Source organism: Mustela nivalis, assembly GCF_964662115.1.
Source record: "Mustela nivalis genome assembly, chromosome: 6".
Classification (NCBI taxonomy): domain Eukaryota; kingdom Metazoa; phylum Chordata; class Mammalia; order Carnivora; family Mustelidae; genus Mustela; species Mustela nivalis.
Genome location: NC_139025.1, coordinates 153,973,837 through 153,992,225, shown reverse-complemented (window position 1 = coordinate 153,992,225; position 18,389 = coordinate 153,973,837). Strand labels below are relative to the sequence as shown.

The 18,389-nt window shown below is 51.9% G+C and overlaps 1 protein-coding gene across 2 annotated transcripts in view; it reads left to right on the top strand.

Moving 5' to 3' along the window:
* The window catches only part of IL16 (interleukin 16), a 96,852-nt gene that overhangs the window by 48,073 nt on the left and 30,390 nt on the right, over positions 1 to 18,389 (top strand). For both annotated transcript variants that reach the window (XM_082736216.1, XM_082736217.1), the window contains 3 exons: positions 10,551 to 10,659; positions 13,797 to 13,939; positions 15,676 to 15,786. In XM_082736216.1, coding sequence (XP_082592342.1) covers positions 10,551 to 10,659; positions 13,797 to 13,939; positions 15,676 to 15,786 — 363 coding nt within the window. The remainder of the gene's footprint in view (positions 1 to 10,550; positions 10,660 to 13,796; positions 13,940 to 15,675; positions 15,787 to 18,389) is intronic.

Below are 18,389 nucleotides of genomic sequence, written 5' to 3'. Positions count from 1 at the left end.
GGCTCCTTGGCATTTAGGTAAAGGAGCTGCAAACTTGTGTCCACACAAAATCCTGCACGCGGGTGTGTACAGCACCTTTGTTCATAATTGCCCAAATCTGGAAGAAACCAAGACGGCCCCCCACAGGGGAATGCGTTCATACACTGGGATGCAACCCCACGATGGGATACTGTTCAGCCCTGAAAACAAGCGAGCTGCCAGGCCCTGAACGGACATGCGGGAACTTTGCATGCATATTCCTAAGAGAAAGAGGCTGGTCCGAAAAGCCTACATACGGTGGGATTCCATCTACATGGCCTTCTGGAAAAGGCAAATCAATGGGGAGAATGAGAAGATCGGTGGTTGCCCAGGGTGGGCTGGTGGAGAGGTAAATAGGCAGATCACAGAGGCGGTGAAGTCTGTACTCGGTATGAGATTACAGGGATGAGTACCTGCTGTTACACATTCGTCTAGACCCACAGGCTGCACACAATGGGGAGGGGACCTCAGGCAAGCTGTGGACTCTGCCTGATGATGATGTGTCTGTGGAGGTTCATCCTTGGTAAGGAATGTGCCCTACGTGTGGGCAGAGGGTGTGTGGGAAATTTCTGAGGTTCCCTCGCAATTTTGTTTAAGCCTGAAACTGCTGTTAAAAATTAAGTTTCTCTTTAAAAGTCAAGTGACGTGTCTAAAAAAACATTTTTAGGTAAATTCATCCTGACAGTCCTTGTCTTTTAGCTGGTTCATAGAGCCTCTTAAATTATGCACACCCACCTGCATGTAAAATTATTTCATTTAAAATATTTTTTCTACTTTTCTTGTTTTTTATTCTCTGCCTTTTTTTTTTTTTTGTCTTTTCGATGGTTACATTTTTTCATTCTTTTTCTCCTTTATTGGTTCTGTTTATAACTCTGTGCCTGTAATTTTATGATTACCCCAGAAAATCTGGCATGCACATCTAGGTTTTCAGTGTTAAACTTATTAATTTTTACTTGTACCCTCTTTCTGAATGGTACAAAAGCCACTGAATATTTTCATTAAGGTAGTGCTCTTGGCTTCTTATATCCTATTACTTTCAGGTAATTTAGCTCTATTTTTACATATATTATATATATATCTCTATATCGAGATATAGATATATATATTATCTCCTGTTCCTACCTTCCCCCTTCTCCTCCCTCTTCTTTGGAATGTCCTTGGGGAGGATATAACGGTGGTGAACTCTCTCAGGTTTTCCATCTGAAAGGCCTTCATTCCACTCACTCTTAGGCCCCCATGTTTACACTGATGGTTGCTCTCTCTTGCCACAATGGATCAATTATTCACGATTGCCACGGAGACAGGAGCTTTGGGTTAAATCCTTGCTCACTAAAAAAACGGTCTATCTTCTCTCTGACTGCTTTACAGATCTTCTACATGTTTTGATGTTCCATAGTTCAAGCAGGAGCTAAGCCTACTTTTCTCTTTATTCACCTTATTTGGGATTTGTTGGGTTTCATGACGCTGTGGATGGATGATTTCATCAGGATCGGAAGAACCGTATTCACACGCATGTGCAGTGCGTCTCTTTCTGGAAGGCTGGTTAGATCTAGGCATTCCCGCCCCAGCTTAATGCTTCTAAACCCTCCTTAACCCTCTCCATCCTCTTTCCTTGCCCTCCGGGTGTCTTTTTCCGATCAGTCCTCTTTTTCCTTCCCCAGTGCTCCCTCACCCACGGTTCAACCCACGTATTTCCTTTGAGATATAAATAATTTTATGATCTTTAAAATTTCTTGGTACTTTCCCCAAGTCTGCTCAGAAACTTTCATGGTTCCTCTGTCCTCAAACGGCTCAGTCATCTCTTCTACTTCTTGAGAAATTTAAATATATTTATTTTGCTTTCTGTGTCCGTTTCCCATCACTCGAAGCCTTCACAGGCCTGATTTTGGTGTGTATCGCTCCTTCTGGCTCTCTCTCATGGTACCTTGTTCCAATATGCGTTTTGTTCTTTATTATTATTATTATTTAACTTTTTTTTCTCTGAGATCCTGTAAGTCTTGTTAGCTTCTCGGCGGGAATCTTTGTGACCCAAGTTAAAGCTTGGTCCTGCAGAGAAGTTTCGAGTTGGTTTCTGCCAGGTGGCTGGGGCCCCATCAACCTAGGAGCATTTTGAACTAAATTCTCGTCTCGAGGTTTTTCAAGACATGCATGTGGTATGAATCAGGGTTGCCAAGTGCTGTGAGGGCCATCCGGTTACTGTTAATCACCAGCAAATCAGGGAGGCTTCCCCTCCTTCCATTAGGGCCATTTCCAGACTGATGATTTTCAGGCAGTTCCTGAGGGTGGAAGGGATTCATTTCCAGTGTACGTTTCAAATGAGGATGTAATTATTAAGGCCCCCTCAGTGCAAGGGGAGGGTCCTCTTGAACCCTGCATCCTGGGAAGAAATCGGGACTCTCTGCTCCCAACATCCCAGAAAGCTTTAGAAGGTGAAGTTCACGTCCAGACGGTTCATAAAATGATCTCGGGGCATCGGCCAGGCTCTGAGCCGCTCCCCTGTCAGGAATATGGTGGCGCAGCCGTTATTTACTTCGTGGCCTCTGAGAATTCCTTACTCCCTCGCTATTTCATTGATAGGTTCCCGCCCCATCCCACGCTTTTTCTTGGTTTTAGCAGAAGGATCAAAGGAACGCGTTCCTGTCTTAACATCCTCAGTACTGCCTTGTCGGTGTTTTCTATTACGGACCACGGGATGAACAAATTTCTATACATGTCCTTGTGCATTTTGTCCAATTATTTCCTGTAACCCGTTTCTAGAGTACGAAAACGATGTGACAGAAGCGGGACATCTCCGGGAGCTGGACTGGCGCTCCTCGGGGACCGGCAGGATCAGTAGGGTTCTCGCTGGCTGTCAGTGCAGATGCTCCGCCCGGAGGGTTCCGTGTACATCTTCTGAAAATTCCACGGGACCTACTATAAAAACTGGACGGAGGGTCATTTCTACTAAATTAGTAGAAATAGAAACCGTGTCTGGCAGAAAAATACTCAGCTTTTTTTGGAAAAGTGGTATTCCCCAGAGTTGTTCTTACATTTAGGAGCGCATACAGAACTCGTAAGAGGAAACACTTCTTGACCAGGCAACCTAGTTTTATAACGAGAAACAGACAGGTGAGACTAGTTTGGGAGCAGACGGGCGAAGGGCGGTCGCACGGGTTATTGAGACAGCCGCCCGCCAGCGTCATGCCCTTCCACTGTGAAGCTTTCCCTGGGTCTGATGAGCACAGGGAGCCCCCGGGTTTCTCGGGCGGTGGCTGTTCTGCGCAGAGACGGTCTTACAGATGGGCGGCCCCGAGTTTATTCCCGCAGAATACGTGCGGTGAGGTGTTCTCGAAGAGGGAAGGAGAGCAGAGATGGGTCACTGTAAGACGGGACAGGATGCGAAGGTGCGCGAGGCGGGGGTCCGGCTCCCTGGGGCGGGAGGCGTGGGGTCCGTCTGAGTAACATCCGAGGAGACGCAGGCCGGGAGCTCAGATTGGATCTTGACTCCATCAGCGATAGATGCCTCAGAGATTCAGTGTCTCTGAGGAGCATTTGCATTTTTGCAAAATCACCAGCAGGAGGAGTGGTCGAGGGCAGGGGCGTTCTGAAGGAAAAAAATGAGTTTTCCTTCCAAATTGGTTTTATTAAGATATAACCCCAATATTTATATATATATTTGTTCATATTTATGTAATATTTCTATTTACATGTAATATATACTTAAAATATATAATTATATATTTCTAATATATATTTATCTTTATAGATATAAATATATTTATTAAGATATAATATGCAATGTGCCCATTTCAAGTGTAGCAGTAAATGGTTTTTAGCCTATTTGCAGAGTCGCGTAACCGTCACTACAAGATTTTATTTTATTTTAATTATTTTTTGTAGATGAAAGGATTTTACTTATGGAAAGCCCATGAAACTCATTAAAAAAAAAAAAAAAGAACAACTCTAGAGGAAATAATAAAAGAATTCTGTAAGGGGCGTGGCTTCAAAATTAACAATAAAGAAATCAGTATTTTCCTTATGTACAAACTGCAAATAAAATAATGGAAGGAAAGATGACATTTACGAGAGAAGCAAACAAGCAAAAGACCAAATGCCCGGGAATTAAAAAGACGCATCCAAGGCCCAAGCTTCGGGGTCCCTGCTGATCGGGGGCTGCCCCGTGAGAAGAGGGATTATGAGGCTGTGTCTCAGAACTTCCTGCTGTCCCACTCCCCTCTCTCATCTGCCTGATGGCAAAGGGTCTCTCCCCCAGCTTGTAGTTTGTTTGTTTCCTGGAGCAAACGGGTCCACACGTGGCCGTCGATGTCTGATGTCTGCGGGGGGAGGTGCGTTCAGGAGCCCCTGGTCGCCGTCTGGAACCAGAGCCTCGTCACTGTGGCTCTGGATCGCATTCCCCCGATGGCTAATGACCCTGGGGGTCTTCATGTGCTTCTGCGCTTCTCCCCTAACTCCTTCAGGAAGATACCTGTCCAGATCCTCTGTCCATCTGAGCGGTTGGATCATCTGTATTATTGACTTGGAAGAGCTCTTTATATATTCTCTATCCAGATCCTTCATCAGATACATGACTTGCAAATATTTTCTGCAGGTCTGTGGGCTGTCTTTTCACTTCCTTGATGGTGTCCTTTGAAGCACAAATTTTTGTAATTTTGAGGAAGCCCATTCCCACTTTTTTTGGGGTCCCTCGTGCTTTTGCTATCATATCTAAGAAATGTTTTCCTAACCCAAGGTCATGAGGATCTGTTTTCTTCTAAGAATTTTTTCAGTTGTAGCTAGTATGGAGGTCTATGATCCATTTTGGTGGTTTTTATTTTTATTTTTACATTTTTAGATTTTATTTATTTATTTGACAGAGAGAGATCACAAGTAGGCAGAGAGGCAGGCAGAGAGAGAGGAGGAAGCAGGCTCCCTGCTGAGCAGAGAGCCCGACGCAGGGCTCGATCCCAGGATCCTAAGATCATGACCTGAGCCGAAGGCAGAGGCTTTATCCCCCTGAGGCTCCCAGGTGCCCTCTGATCCATTTTGAGTTAATATTTGTGTCTGCTGTGGGAAAGTGGTCTCGTTCATTCTTTGACGTGTGGACGTCTACTCATCCCAGAGTCATTTGTTCAAAATAATCTTTAAGGGGCGCCTGGATGGCTCCGTTGGTGAAGCGTCTGCCTTTGGCTCAGGTCATGATCCCAGGGTCCTGGGGCTCCCTGCTCATCGGGGAATCTGCTTCTCCCTCTGCCCCTCTCTCCCCCTTGAGCTCACTCCCTCAAATAAATAAATAAAATCTTTTTAAAAAGTCTTTTAAAAGACCCTTCCTAGACCTCCAGCCATGGGAATATTCCGGCGTCGGAGGAGTCCTCTGAACAGAGGCAGAGCCAGCACGAGGGGACGTGTTGAGGCATCTGAAAAGGTCGGAATCCAAGGAGACGGGGGTCATGGGGGGAGCACAGGGGAAGGGAGGCTTGAGAAGGATTTCTCGGTTCCGTTCCCTCCCGTCCTCTCCGCGGCAGGAGCGTGTGGCCTTGGCTTCCCGCGTGACCATCTGCGGGCCGATCTGCCGGGCCCCGCGGCTCACCCCCGTGACTTACAGATCAAAGCCTGTTGCTCCATCGTCGGCCCAACCGGGAGCCTCGACCCGGAGGACAGGTGGATGGCACCTTGCGGTTCCCTTAGGCTGGCACCGCTCCGGGGCCTCAGCTCAGGAGAAAATGGGAAGACACCCACGTGAGCGGAGAGCGGTCAGCAAACTCAGAGGCCCGAAGCTCCCGCCGGCCGTCGGGCATTGATAAAGATGAGCGTCTCTGGGGAAGCGGTGGATGCATCCCTTTAGCCCCTGGGGAGGACTTCAGACTCCAGAAGGGAGCTGCCTGTAGGACCCAGCATCCCGGAACTCTGCATCTTCATTCTGGGTTCGCTCCCCCGGGGGCCTGGGCTCCGTCCGTGGGTGAGGCCTGGCTGTGGAGCCCCCGCAGCCCCATGGCTGATCGTCACGTCGGGAAACACCCCATAAAGAGCTTCCTGGCCGTTCTGCCTTATTCCACACCCAGGCTGTGGTGGGACCGACTGCCGTGGACACTGCCATCCCCAGGGCGATGGGCGCACTCCCCCGGAGCTGCTACCTGCGGCTGCCGTCTCCCACGGTAACGAGGGGAGATGTGTCCGGAGACGTGTCCCTTAGCCCCTGACCTCAGTGATGCATCCCCCCTTTCCAGGGCTGCCCCACCTTGGGAGCTGGGACAGAAGAGCTGTGTTCTGAGTGCCGTGAAGGGCGCCACACTGTACAGACGCTCACAGCGGATCCCACAGAGACTCCTTTGAGGAGAAACCACTCCACCCAGGACGTCTTGCCCAAGAGCGGCCAGGCCCCCAGCAGCCAAGGAAAGCTGTTTCAGTCTCAAGAACCATCTTCCGCCAAGTGATCATCTCCGAGGGGAGAGTAGCCACTCAGATCTTTAAACATAACCATCCGTTGCATTCAGAAGTGTGGAGTGGAAAGCGCTTACCGGGATTGTCAAATCGACCCCCTTGGCTTACAAAGGGGGAAACTGAGTCCAAACAATTAGGTGACAAGCCCAGGGTAATGCGTGATTTATTGCTGCTGGTCTCATACCCTCCACCCACTCCATCCCACGGTGCATTTCGACTAAAGGATTGTCGTGCTCTGAGCTGTAGGGATTGCAGAGAACAAACCACACCTTGAGATAATCCCAGAGTGTGGATGAGGGCTGGATCCTCGTGGGCCTCCAGAAGTCGAAGACCCACAAAACTTGTGCACTGCCTCTATTTTGGGAACTTTTCAGGGTCATGTAGTTGGGCTTTTTTTTTTTTTTTTTTTCACATGCCCGATAGAAAACCGCCTCTTGGATCCTGCCTCCGGTGGGGAGTAGTACATTTTCGTTCTTCCCTGCACTAGCCGTCCAGGGAGCCCGTTCCTGCCTCAGCCAGGTCAGAGCAAAGTCTACACACATATCCAAGAGTTTGGAGCTTGCCCGAGTTGACTCAGGCTGTCAGAGCCTCCAGCTGCTTCAGAAACAGGGTCCACGGTAGAGGGACAGGACCAGCTGCCAGCCCCCGTGTCTTTGGTCAGAGGACGCAGAGCCATGAAGGGAAGGACCCTTGTGCTGCCTTGTGCTTGCCGCGGTGGGGTGGGGGGGGGCACGTCCTGCCTGTACACCGGGAGGTCACTGCTCCCACCGTCCTGACCAGAAGAGGCTGCACCCCGGTGTGCAGAAAGCAGAGCGGTCCAGTGGTTCATCTGGCTCGTTCTGGATAAAGTCCCTTACAGCCAACCCTGAAACCCTGAAAGAAAGCTTCCTTCTTCTGAACATGACACTAACGACTTTCAGGCCATCTGGACCAAAAAAAAAAAAAAAAAAAGAAAGAAAGAAAGAAAAAGAAAAGAAAAGAAAAAGTCTCTGCTTCTTATTGCTTGCTGAGCTATTTCTACATTTTGTTTGGGACAGGGAGCTTTGGAGAGAGGATGGGAAGAGGAAAAAAATAATGAACAGTCAACACACTGTCTTAAGTTTACTCACATGACCCTTGAAATGCATGTAAAATGGCATTTTTGTTTCTGGTCTGATGGTAAAAGTCACCCAAGCTTGTTGTAGGAGACGCAGAATACACAGGGGAGGAGGAAGTAGGAGAGTAAGAATTCGTGGCCCCGTGACACACCACATGCCCTGCCATCCCGTAAGAGCAGGACCCTGTCTGCGAACATCATCTCACTACTTGGAATACGGCCTCATGCATAGGAAGTGCTTAACGAACGTACATTGAATGGATAATATTACTATCTTGGTGTATTTATTTCCAGTTCTTTCCTTCTGCCTACATTGCATGATTATTGTGAAACTCTATTCATAGCACCTTTTTTCTTTTTTTACCTACCATGATAGTAGAGGCTTACATATACTACAAAAATTCTCTAGAAGCACAATTTTTAAAGATGATTCGTGTTTGCATATGCCTCACTTCCTTTTTTTTTTTTAAGGATTTTTATTTATTTGACAGACAGAGATCACAAGTAGACAGAACGGCAGTCAGAGAGAGAGAGGAGGAAGCCAGCTCCCCATTGAGCAGAGAGCCTGATGCAGGGCTTGATCCCAGGACCCTGAGATCATGACCTGAGCCAAAGGCAGAGGCTTAACCCACTGAGCCATGCAGGCACACCATGCTCACTTCCTTATTTATCTTCATCTTATTAGAGATTCAGGGAAGGTTCACATTTCCAAGGTACTTTTCAGGGAAGCCTGGGCTTTAGACGAGGAGACGTACTGGCTGTTTTATGAGGTTTCTCTATGTTCCGTGAACCCAAAGAGCTACTGAGTTCACATGTCAGCATTCGCTTGCACAGTTTCCCTGGAAAGCATGGGGAAGTGGGAATCATATCAGAGGACATGACCTCAGGGACTCTGGTAATTAAGAAATATCTTTTGACTCTTACAGTGCATGAAGCGACTGATTCAAAGAACGAGTCATGATGCTAAGTCCTAGAAATAGAGAGTTTCAAAGGTTCAAATGAACTGCGTCACCTTCCGGAAAGTTCCTGCTCCGTCTCCTGAGGGCTCTCAGGGGAGTTTGGTGGAAGATAGTTCTGCTCAGATTCATAGAGCACCACCTGCTGCTGAAAAGGAGAAGGCATGCGAGGGAGATGAGCGCTGGTTTTAAACCCTGACGTGTGCAAGAAATACAAGGAGAGTGAGATGCGGTTTCTGGCAGGATCCTCTTGGGTCAGAACTAGATACAACCGTAGGCCTAGAAAGGGGCTGGAAGTGGACTATGCACTCCAGAGTACTTTCTAGTCATTCCCCCTCCTCTTAGATGTTCTACCAAAAAAGTCTATTTCTACCAAAATTCAAAGAATAGATAGACTCATGGGGAGACGTGCATGTCAGGACAAGAGCCGCGGGTGAGGCCAGCCTCCTTCTGGGACCCCGGAGAACTTCCTGCACGAGCAGTGCGGGTGACTCAGGACTGAGGGCAGGGCTGACTCACCTGCGCTGGCCACGCAGGAAATGAGTGCGGCAGATGTCCGCAGACCCCTCCCCGCTCCCGCAGAACCCGCTCACTCGCAGTGCCAGGGGCTAGGATGCAAAGTGAGAGGCCCTGGGAGATCCTCTCTCCACCCTTGGAAAGCAGCCAGGTGCTCAAGCCCCCCCCCCCACAGACACACAGACAGACAGACACACACACACACACACACACCCCTGGAGCCAGGACATTAACCAGGCACCGACAAGGCTGGCTTCGAAGCAAGGCAGGCATATCAGTAAGAAGACAGCAGCAGGTGCCCTACAGACCTCTCCCCCATACACTTCAGTCCCAGGTAGCATTCGAGCCGACAATGGTTTCCAGGTCCAATGACAAATACCCAAAGATTCTATACTCAGCAGATAATTTAAGTGTGACAACCACCAAATAACATTCTCAGACATGCAGATATCCAGAGCTTTCCATCTGCATAACTTCCTTGAGAGAAAACATGCACACACACACACGCACACACATGCGTATGCACTCAATGATGATGGTAGTGATGAGTGTAAACAACATAATTCAAGAATTAGGTCAAAATCATTATAGGTAATAAAGTTATATAAAAACAGTTCTAGGGAGAGAAATGAAATAATTCCATGATCCTCTTATTGACCTCTGTCCCTCTGTCCTCCTGTCTTCTGTCCCTAAAATCTCCAAGTTGTATGTTTTCTGTTTCATCCTTCGCCCCGATGGAGAAATGAGTCCAAATGTAACTGTTCAACATATTGCCTTATAAACTCAGCACCATGGGAGAGTGCTCCAGATTATTAGTCTAAAAAAGGCACAAGGACAATGTGATCTGTATGACAAGGTAAAGAAGACGAAAAGAGCCATAACTTGAGAACGCTGGTTTTTAAGGCTTTGAATTAAATCTTCAGAGAAGGAAATCAGCAAGATAATAAAATCATAATACTCTCAAGAATGCAAGGATGGTTTGATATTAAGAAACTATTCACATAACATTCATTCGACAGAGTTCCTAAGTGCCTCCTATGCTTAGAACAGGGCAAGTGACCTGAGCTCTTCTCTCAAATGCGTCTCCCTGGCTTCCCGTCCAGGGAAGGTCTTTCCCCTGTTTGTCGTCCTCTGTCATCACCGACCCCTCGTCTTGGCTTGCTCGCTTGCTGGGGGCCTTCCTCTGCTAGAACAGCATTGCTCTGCCATCGATGCCCTGTCCGGCTTGTTCACGCTCGTTTCCCCAGCGCTTGACAAATAATCAGACGTGTATTGGCTGACATGGTTATTCAACATCATCTCTTGCCTTAGATCCGTGTCTGTGCAAATATATCTATTCTCTCAATTTTTATTAAATGGGTGACTCTACCCATAGCTTAGCCGATGATGGTGATTCTAAATCCCAGCCTGTATAGAGCCTATAATTTACTGGGGGACATAGAGAATCCAACCAGTACTTCCAACGTCAGTGCCTGAACGGCCGCTGTCTACGCAGGTTTTTCCGTTCTAACCGACTTACTGAATAAAAGGTGGGAACTGTTTTGCAGGAAGCTTCCACGACGTCTTCCCGAGAAAAGTCTGGAAAAGTAGAAGCGCAGAGTAGTACCTTCCTGCTTCCCAAAGCCTGTCACCAAAGGACTCGCAGCAATTCAACCAGTAAGTGTGTTGTGGACCTGTCCCCGGGACGGCGCCTCGCTGTTGCTGAGGACCGGGAACATCAGGGATGTGGGGGGATCTGGGGGAGGGCAGGTCTCGGTGGGTCCAGCTGGATTACACACGGCTGTGGTCTGCTGGAAGGTTCCCTCGGCAGTTCCGCCTCGTGATGGACTCAGGTGCCATGTTGGGAAGAGCCGACATAGAGGATAAAAGGCAAGGGCTTTGCTCTAGCTCTGTCTTCTGATGTGCTCCTTGATTTTAGGAAGGCCACTGGCTTTCCCCAGCTCTCCGTCACCTCATCTGTCACCAGATGGGAGTGGAGGCTGGAGGACATCAGGACTCTTGGTTGCTGCAAAGAGAGGAGCTCTACTCCAAAGTCAGGGAATTTGAAGAATGCAGAAAAGCATGATGAGATTAAAACCACACCACATGCTGATGTTAGAAACAACCCACACTAATGTTTTCTGTGCTTCCCCTCCGATGCCTCTATATGCCCACAGAGCACACGTCTACACACGCGCACACGGCACAACTTCGTGTCCTTGAACATTCTTCTGCAAACACCATGCTCAGTGGGTCCCTTGTATTTCATTGTGTGACCACACCTAACCTAGTCAACCAGCTCCCTCCTGTCAGAGAGCTAAGTTATTCCCGTTATTCTCAGGTTTTCACGAGGATAAGCAGCAGTGTTAAGTTCGTCTGTGAAATTTTGCTTACGTTTGTGATGATTTTCTTAGGGAAGCATGAGGGGCCGTGGATAGAAGCATGGTTAGGAGTTCACACTTGCTTCCAGAAACAACCGTCCATGCCACCTTTGGTCCCTTTCATTCCATCTCTAAACCATGATTTCCCAAGCTCATTTCCTATTTGGGGGGCTGCTAGTTATTTTTTTTTTTTTATCATAAGTTTTTGCTTATTTTCCCCTTTAGAACAATTTCCTAGAAATGGAGTTTCAAAAGGTTAACTATGCCTTAGAGTTGATCCGTGCTGCCCAGTTAAAGAAGCGAAGACTCCAGTGACGTGGAGGTGTACCTCCTTCTTCGTTCATAGCCGCCATATGAGCATTTAACAATATGTATTTGCTGCAGATTTTTCTCTACTCCCCTCTTTCCTCACCTCTGCTTTCTTCTGGTCGGCTTCGCACCCAGGACCGACTACGTGAGTTGTAGGGATCTGTGTGAAATGAAAGTGTGGGAACCTTGTTCAAATATAGAACGGGAGTCGGTGGGGCATTAGACCCAAGCCAAGGCCCCTTTGAGTGTGAGGCTCTGTGACTCCATAGGGCACATGCGCACGCAGTCAGCCCTGCTTGCACTGTGGGCACCGAGCAGACCCTAGCCCCTGACTCCCCGGGACCCCCTAGCCCCCCGGCCTCCTGCCCCCCTGGCTCTCTGCTTTTTCATGGAGCTCAGTGAGAGAGGAGCACCAGCAGGAGACTGGACGGTGAAGGAACAGCTGCTGGAGCGCGTCTTCCCAGTTCCCTCTGCCGCCGTGCTGTGTCCTGGCAGACCTTGTCTGGCTGGGACCAGACACCAGGTCAGGGTGGCCCACCTTCCGTGGACCTAGCACCCACTGGACTCTGAGAAGACGGTCTCCTCCCCTTGCCCCTTCAGGCCCGAGATGGCGCCAGCTTCCAGTTTTTGCCAGTTCCTAGATACCCGGTGGGCTTCGCTCTTTTCCTAAACCCTGTCCACACTTTGCACACGGCCCTTCATTCATTCCTCTCAGGGGCCTTGTGGGCTCCCACCTGCCTGGTTCGCTGGCCCCGAAAACCAGCCTCTCCACCCAGCTGACCTTAAATGTTCCTCGTTTCTTCCTTTCCCTTTGGCAGGAGTTCCTCTTATTTTTTTATCCGGGTGATCAGTTTTAGCGTTAATTTATAAAGAGCCTCTCAGTTGTGTTAATATTTGGCTGTCTTTTGTGGAACGTACATTCTGTGTTTACTGTTTTCTCTTTAAGTCTTTTCTTAACAGAAAGATGAGAATATCTTTCCATAATCAAACGTATGTTTTTTTTTTTTTCCTTCCTAATACTGTTAACGTTTTTTCCACATCCAGAGAACGATGAAATATTTGGCCAAACTTCCTTCTAATTTGTAAACAATTTGCCTTTTTTTTTTTTTTTTTTTTAACAAGCCTGCTCTGTTCGTCATTCACGTTTGCTGTTTGGTGTGAAGCAGGACTAACCATGTTTTGAAGCCAGGCCCAGCGCAGCTGATGGACGATTGCTCTTTGCTGGTCGGGGATCGGTCTCCGCCCGCCTCTCGTGGTCCTCTTCTCGTGCATCTGTTTCATCTCTTGAAACGATGCGCGGTTCCATCTCAGAAGCGAACAGGGCCGTCTCTTTAAAGAGAGATGCTCAGGCGGTGGGTGTTGGTTTTACAGAGAATATTCTCTTCGCTTTTCTGCGTTTCGCTCGCTGTGATTCTGGTCACGTGTGGCTCGTTGGTCCCCTGCTTCTTGCTCTGTGTTTGCTTCATTTTGGCAGCGATTCGAGAGGTGTGTCCTATTTTTATCCCCACTTCTGGTTTCCTTCACGGGATGTTAATTAACTGATCAGTTGGGTTTCATTAATTAAGGAACACCTGAGACTCGATTTTCCAAGTGCCCCCCCCCCTGGAAAATGGCTTCCTGTACCCCCCGTGTCTTCCCGACTATGTCTCCATCCCATAATTCAGCTTCACCGTCAAGGACCGACGTGCGTCACTGCTGTGCCAGCCTCACGGTACAGTCTCCCTTTCAGAAGTTACTTGGGCCTTTGCACCCCCTTTCACGACCACGTTTTCGATGAACTCCATCAGTGCGGTGTGTTTAACTGGTTTTGCACCCCCCCCACCCAACACACAACTTGCGATGGTGACCTTGTGGCTGGAGCACATCCATGAGCCGTTTTCAGACCAGCGGTGCTTCGGGGACCCGCTCTGTCCGGACCCCGGGCCTGGGTCTGTGCTGGTCCCAGCTCCGTACTGGGAGTGGGAACTGCCCTCCGGCTGCCTGGTGGCAGGGGACTGGGGGGCAGAGCCCCGAGCTTGCCCCTGCACTAGCCTGTGGCTTTGGGGTGGCTCCGAGGTGTTCTCCCCGGCCCTCTGCGTGCGGAGAGCACACATGACTTCTCCCTTTCCTCCCCTCGTGCTTCAGGTGTGAATCCCTACTGCACAGGAGAAATCGATTTCCCGATGATCAAGAAGTCCTCGGCTTGTGCAGACAGACAGCCCTACTCCCTCTGCAGTAGCCGGAAGTCTCTGTCTCAGCAGCTGGACTGTCCGGCAGGCAGGGCTGCGGTAAGAACGGAGGGGGAAAGGGAGCGGGGAAGGGCCCGGCTCAGCAGTGGCCGAGGTGGGGGCGGGGGGCGCCGGCTAGCGGGTGTGGGCAGCTCTGGGCAAAGGAAGAACCCCAGGGGGCGCTGGTCCCCGTTGAGCCTCCCCGCGTGCAGCGGCTGCCTCGTCCGCGCTATCAGGAGCCGATGGGCAGTGAACGTGAGCGGAGCCTGGGGCGCGGCTGTGCCCTACCTGCACCCTGACTCGGCGAGTCGCCGAAGAACTGGGCTGGGACAGGGGAGGGAACGCACACACGTGCATGCGGCCGGTGGCCGACGGCCCCTGGGGCTTGAAGTCAGACCTTCAGGACTCCGAAACCTTGGGCTCTTAACCCCGTGCTACGGCAATGCGCTTTACATGCAGTGCCTGCAGTTCATAAGCTCAGAAATGAATGTGTAGCAGGAGCGTGGCCAGGTGAGTAGCTGTCTGAGTTTACATGTCTTAGAACCAAAGGGACCGGGCAGACTTTGAGCCCAGCCCGCACACTGTGCATCACACGTTCTTCCCACTGCGGGCATCAGCTGGCTTAGCAGTCATGAAACACGGTGTCCCCAGCCTCCTCCTGCTCCTGCCCAAAGCTGTGGGGAGTGCACACCGCGTGCGGCCCCCACGACCACCCAGAAGCCCTGTCTGTAGCACCCAGCCCCTTTTTGTCTCCAGCTCTGGAAAGCCCACCTCATCCTTCCGACACCTGCCTAACCCTACCTCTGCTGGGAGCGCCCCTGACCCGCCAGCTGCGTGGGCCTTACACTTTTCCCAGTGCCCATCCTGGGCGCCTGTCCTCATAGCCTCGCCCCAGCAGAGCAGGAGCGCTCTGAGGGCGGGCTCCGTAGGCAAGTGATGCCTGATTCTCTCCGCACGGTACTCGGGCCCCCGGCAGATGCCCGCAAGTCTCACTTTCCTCTTCCCTTCCCTTCGTGGACTTAGTATGTCTTTCATTTGCCAACTGGGAGCATCGAGGGTCCCAGGGTTAGGAAAAAGATGACTTTCCAAGTGGCCGATGATTTCACGTAAGAGGAGTCGGGCACAGAATGGTGAGGTCACTTCCTCAAGGTCACCGGCTGAATTTGGGCAGAGCCACCAGAAGAGCCCGCGGCAGTGGGGGCTCGAGTCTCAGCCCTGACCGGCGGGCCAGGCTCCACTGTCCCCTCCCCGAGTGGCTTCCAGCAGCACACAGGGCGTCTGTCTCTCGGGCACACTTTGCTTCTCGGGGGCAAGTCACCTGTGGGCCTGCCCTGAGATTTATGTTCTGCTTTTTAAAAATCTTCATGTGCCTTGCCCACCACCCACACCCCGCACAAGAAGGGCTCTCAGCACATGTGTCTTGAATCAGACAGGGTCTGCCAAGGGCATTCTGGGCGGCTGCAGTTCCCGCCTCTGTCTGCGACTTTGGCGGTAGGATCCATCACCCACCCCAGGGCCGTGTGGTCTGGGATCTGCTGTGCACCTGCCAACTGGACAGGTCTCGGGGGGCTCCCAGGTGCTGGTCTGCAGGGACACAGGACTACTCAGCAAGGCTGAAACCATGCAGACCATGAAACACAGCCCCTCTTCACCAGACTCCCACTGTGCCTCATCGACCACACGTGGGGGCCATGCCGTGAGCCCCCCGAGAGAGGGGCTCTGGCCCTCTCCTGTCCTGTGAGGTGTGTGCTGCTGTCCCATCGGCTCACCCTCCCCACGCCGCTTCCCTCCTGCAGGGCACCTCGAGACCCACACGGTCGCTCAGCACAGCTCAGCTCGCGCAGCCCACGGGAGGCCTGCAGGCTTCCGTCATCTCCAACATCGTGCTGATGAAGGGCCAGGCCAAGGTAAGCAAGGATCACTGCCAACAGAAGCCGCTGGACGGACACACGCTCCCAAGGAGCTGTCCTGTTCAGGGAAGGAAGGAACCAGGGCTGGTGGTTCTGGCTGCTAGTGTGAGCGTCGCGATGTCCCCGTGCAGGTCACCACAGGGCGACTGTCGGCCAGCTTGCTCTTGGCGTGGTGTTTTCTAGAAGTGAATTCCCCCTGGTGATTAAATTCAAATCCTTTCAGTTGTGTCTGTGTCCGTTCAAGCTGCTGGAGGCGGCTTAGCCAGCACGGTCTCACCGCTGGGGAGGCTGGACGTCTATGGCTAAGGTGTCCGTTGAGGACGGCTTTCCCGGTGGGTGGATGGGACCGTCTCGCTGTGTGGGTACAGGGCACGTGGCAAGGGTGACAGAGCGCTCTGGGGTCTCCTCCCTAAGGGCGCTCATCCTTTCGTGAGCTCCCTTCCATGACCTGACCCCTCCCGAAGGCTCCAGCTGACACACGACGTTGGTTCGATCCACGTGTCCCCACCCGCCTGATACACCCACCCTGAGTTCTGACCATGACTGCGGAATCCTGAAAGGAGGGACAAGGCAGCGGTGGGGGGGGGGGGACATCCCAAATGTTTCTTCGTGTTCCCTCCAGAACATTCTGGAGTAGATATGGGCAGTGGTTGCCAAGTTCACAGAGGAGCCCAAGGAGCCGAGATGCTTAAATAACAAAACAGTGGGTTTTGGGTTTTTGTTTGTTCGTTTGATCTACCTGCTGCAACGCAGCGTGTGGTGTGTCAGGAGATGTCCTTGCTGGCCGCTTCCTTTCTGGTCGGTCCGGAGGGGCCCCTGCGCCCGGATGTTCTCTCCCTCCTCCCCATACCCTCCTTCTCCCGGGAGCTCAGCAGAGACACGAAAGAGAAGACAGAAGCACCAAATGCCGACACCACGGCTCCTCTCGGCGCAAGGAGAAGCCCTCTCTCCTCGCCGACCTCGCTAACAGTCCGGCTTTCTGACTCGTAGATCCCAATGCTTCCTCCCCTCCCCCTGGACTTAGGCAGCAGTATTTTTTTTAAAAAATCGGTGGCTTTTAAGTCGTTTGCGGTGCTCAGAAGAAAGCAAAGGGCACGCAGAGAGGGTCGACGGTGGTTTAACTGATCTCGTGTCTGAACCTTCACTAGATCCCACGTGATCGCACATCACGGGTCACGGGGCTGACCGAGCCGGCCTGCAGGGGCAGGGGCCAGGGCGAGGCGAGCTGTTGGGTGCAGGAAGCCTGAGTGCACAGCATGGTGGCGAGTCCGACGCAAGCAGGACCTCCACCGGCCGCCTCGCGCGACAGGAGCTGGAAGGAAGGCCCGTGGTGGAGGACGGCGAGTAGGAGCGGTGGAGCTGAGCTGGGGAGTAGGAAGCGGAGCTCGAAGGCTCCGTAAGGGCTCGAGGCAGGGTCACGATCAAAGGGGACCACAGAGCAGCTTCGGAAGGAAGGCCAGGCATCGTGCTCAGGGCTGGGCAAGGATGCCTCCTCCGACGGCGGCCACAGCCCCGGGGGACCCTCCCTTTCCAGCTGAGGACACTGAGGGTCTGAGGGCACAAGACTTGCTCAGGGTCTGTGGGTTAGTCAGCAGCCGCACTAAAACGACCCCAGACTCCCTGACTCCTGGGCCTCGTTGTTCCCGCGGTGCCGTGCGGCCTCCTCAGTGGTGGCAGACTCGAGTCCACGACAATTATTTCAGGATGAAGCTGGGGCCCCCAGAGGACCCCGAAGCCACACCCCCTCTCTTTTCCTGGCCCCGTGCTATCCTTGGACACCACTCATCTCTCCTACCATGAAACACAGTCCCTGCCTGGTTCCCTACGGCATCTGAATGGGCGCCGGGCCTGCCATCGATCTGGTACCTGGTGACACACGGGCTCAGCTCTGAGCAGCTGCCGACCAAAGGGACACTGGCCCGGAGCCATGAGGCTGTTACCACGGTGGCTGTCCCCGTGGGGTCCGTCCAGGAGCCACGCTCTGAGCCACTGCCCAATGCCCCTGCGAGCTGGACCCAAAGACCCAGCTGTCACCGGACTCGTGGCTTCACTCCATGACGCACGTCACCTGAGCACCTGCCAGTGGCCAGGCAGCGACCAGTCTGATGCGTTCCCTGCCTTCAGGAGCTGAGAGTCTAGAAGGGGGCCCATCGAGGCCACAGCCAAGCCCTCCTGGGAAGCAGGGAGCTCCTCAGTCCCCCACAATCCGAGTAGCATGTGTGACTTTCCTCGGCTGCTCTCTGGGTCTGCATGCGGTTCTCCTGACTCAGGGGCGGGTCCGCGGGGAAGGCTGGGGGCTCCCTCCTCGCTCTGACGGTGCACACGCCACTCCTCTTCCTCCTCCGCCTCTGACCTGGCCTTGTCTCTGCAACCTCCCGGCCGCTCCTGCTTTGGGGGCTGTCTCCTGAGCCCCCTGAGCTCCCACCAGAGCCGCCGGCCAGTGCTGTGAGCTCCTGGGGCGTTTGTCAGCTCGTGACCCAGTAGAGGGGGCTCAAGGTCGCAGTGATGTCCTTGGGAAAGAGAGGGTGAGATGCAAAAACAGAAAAGAAGTGAGCAGCCCTTGGTGGGAGAACGGGGCTTCCTCGGGTGCAAGCTGCTGT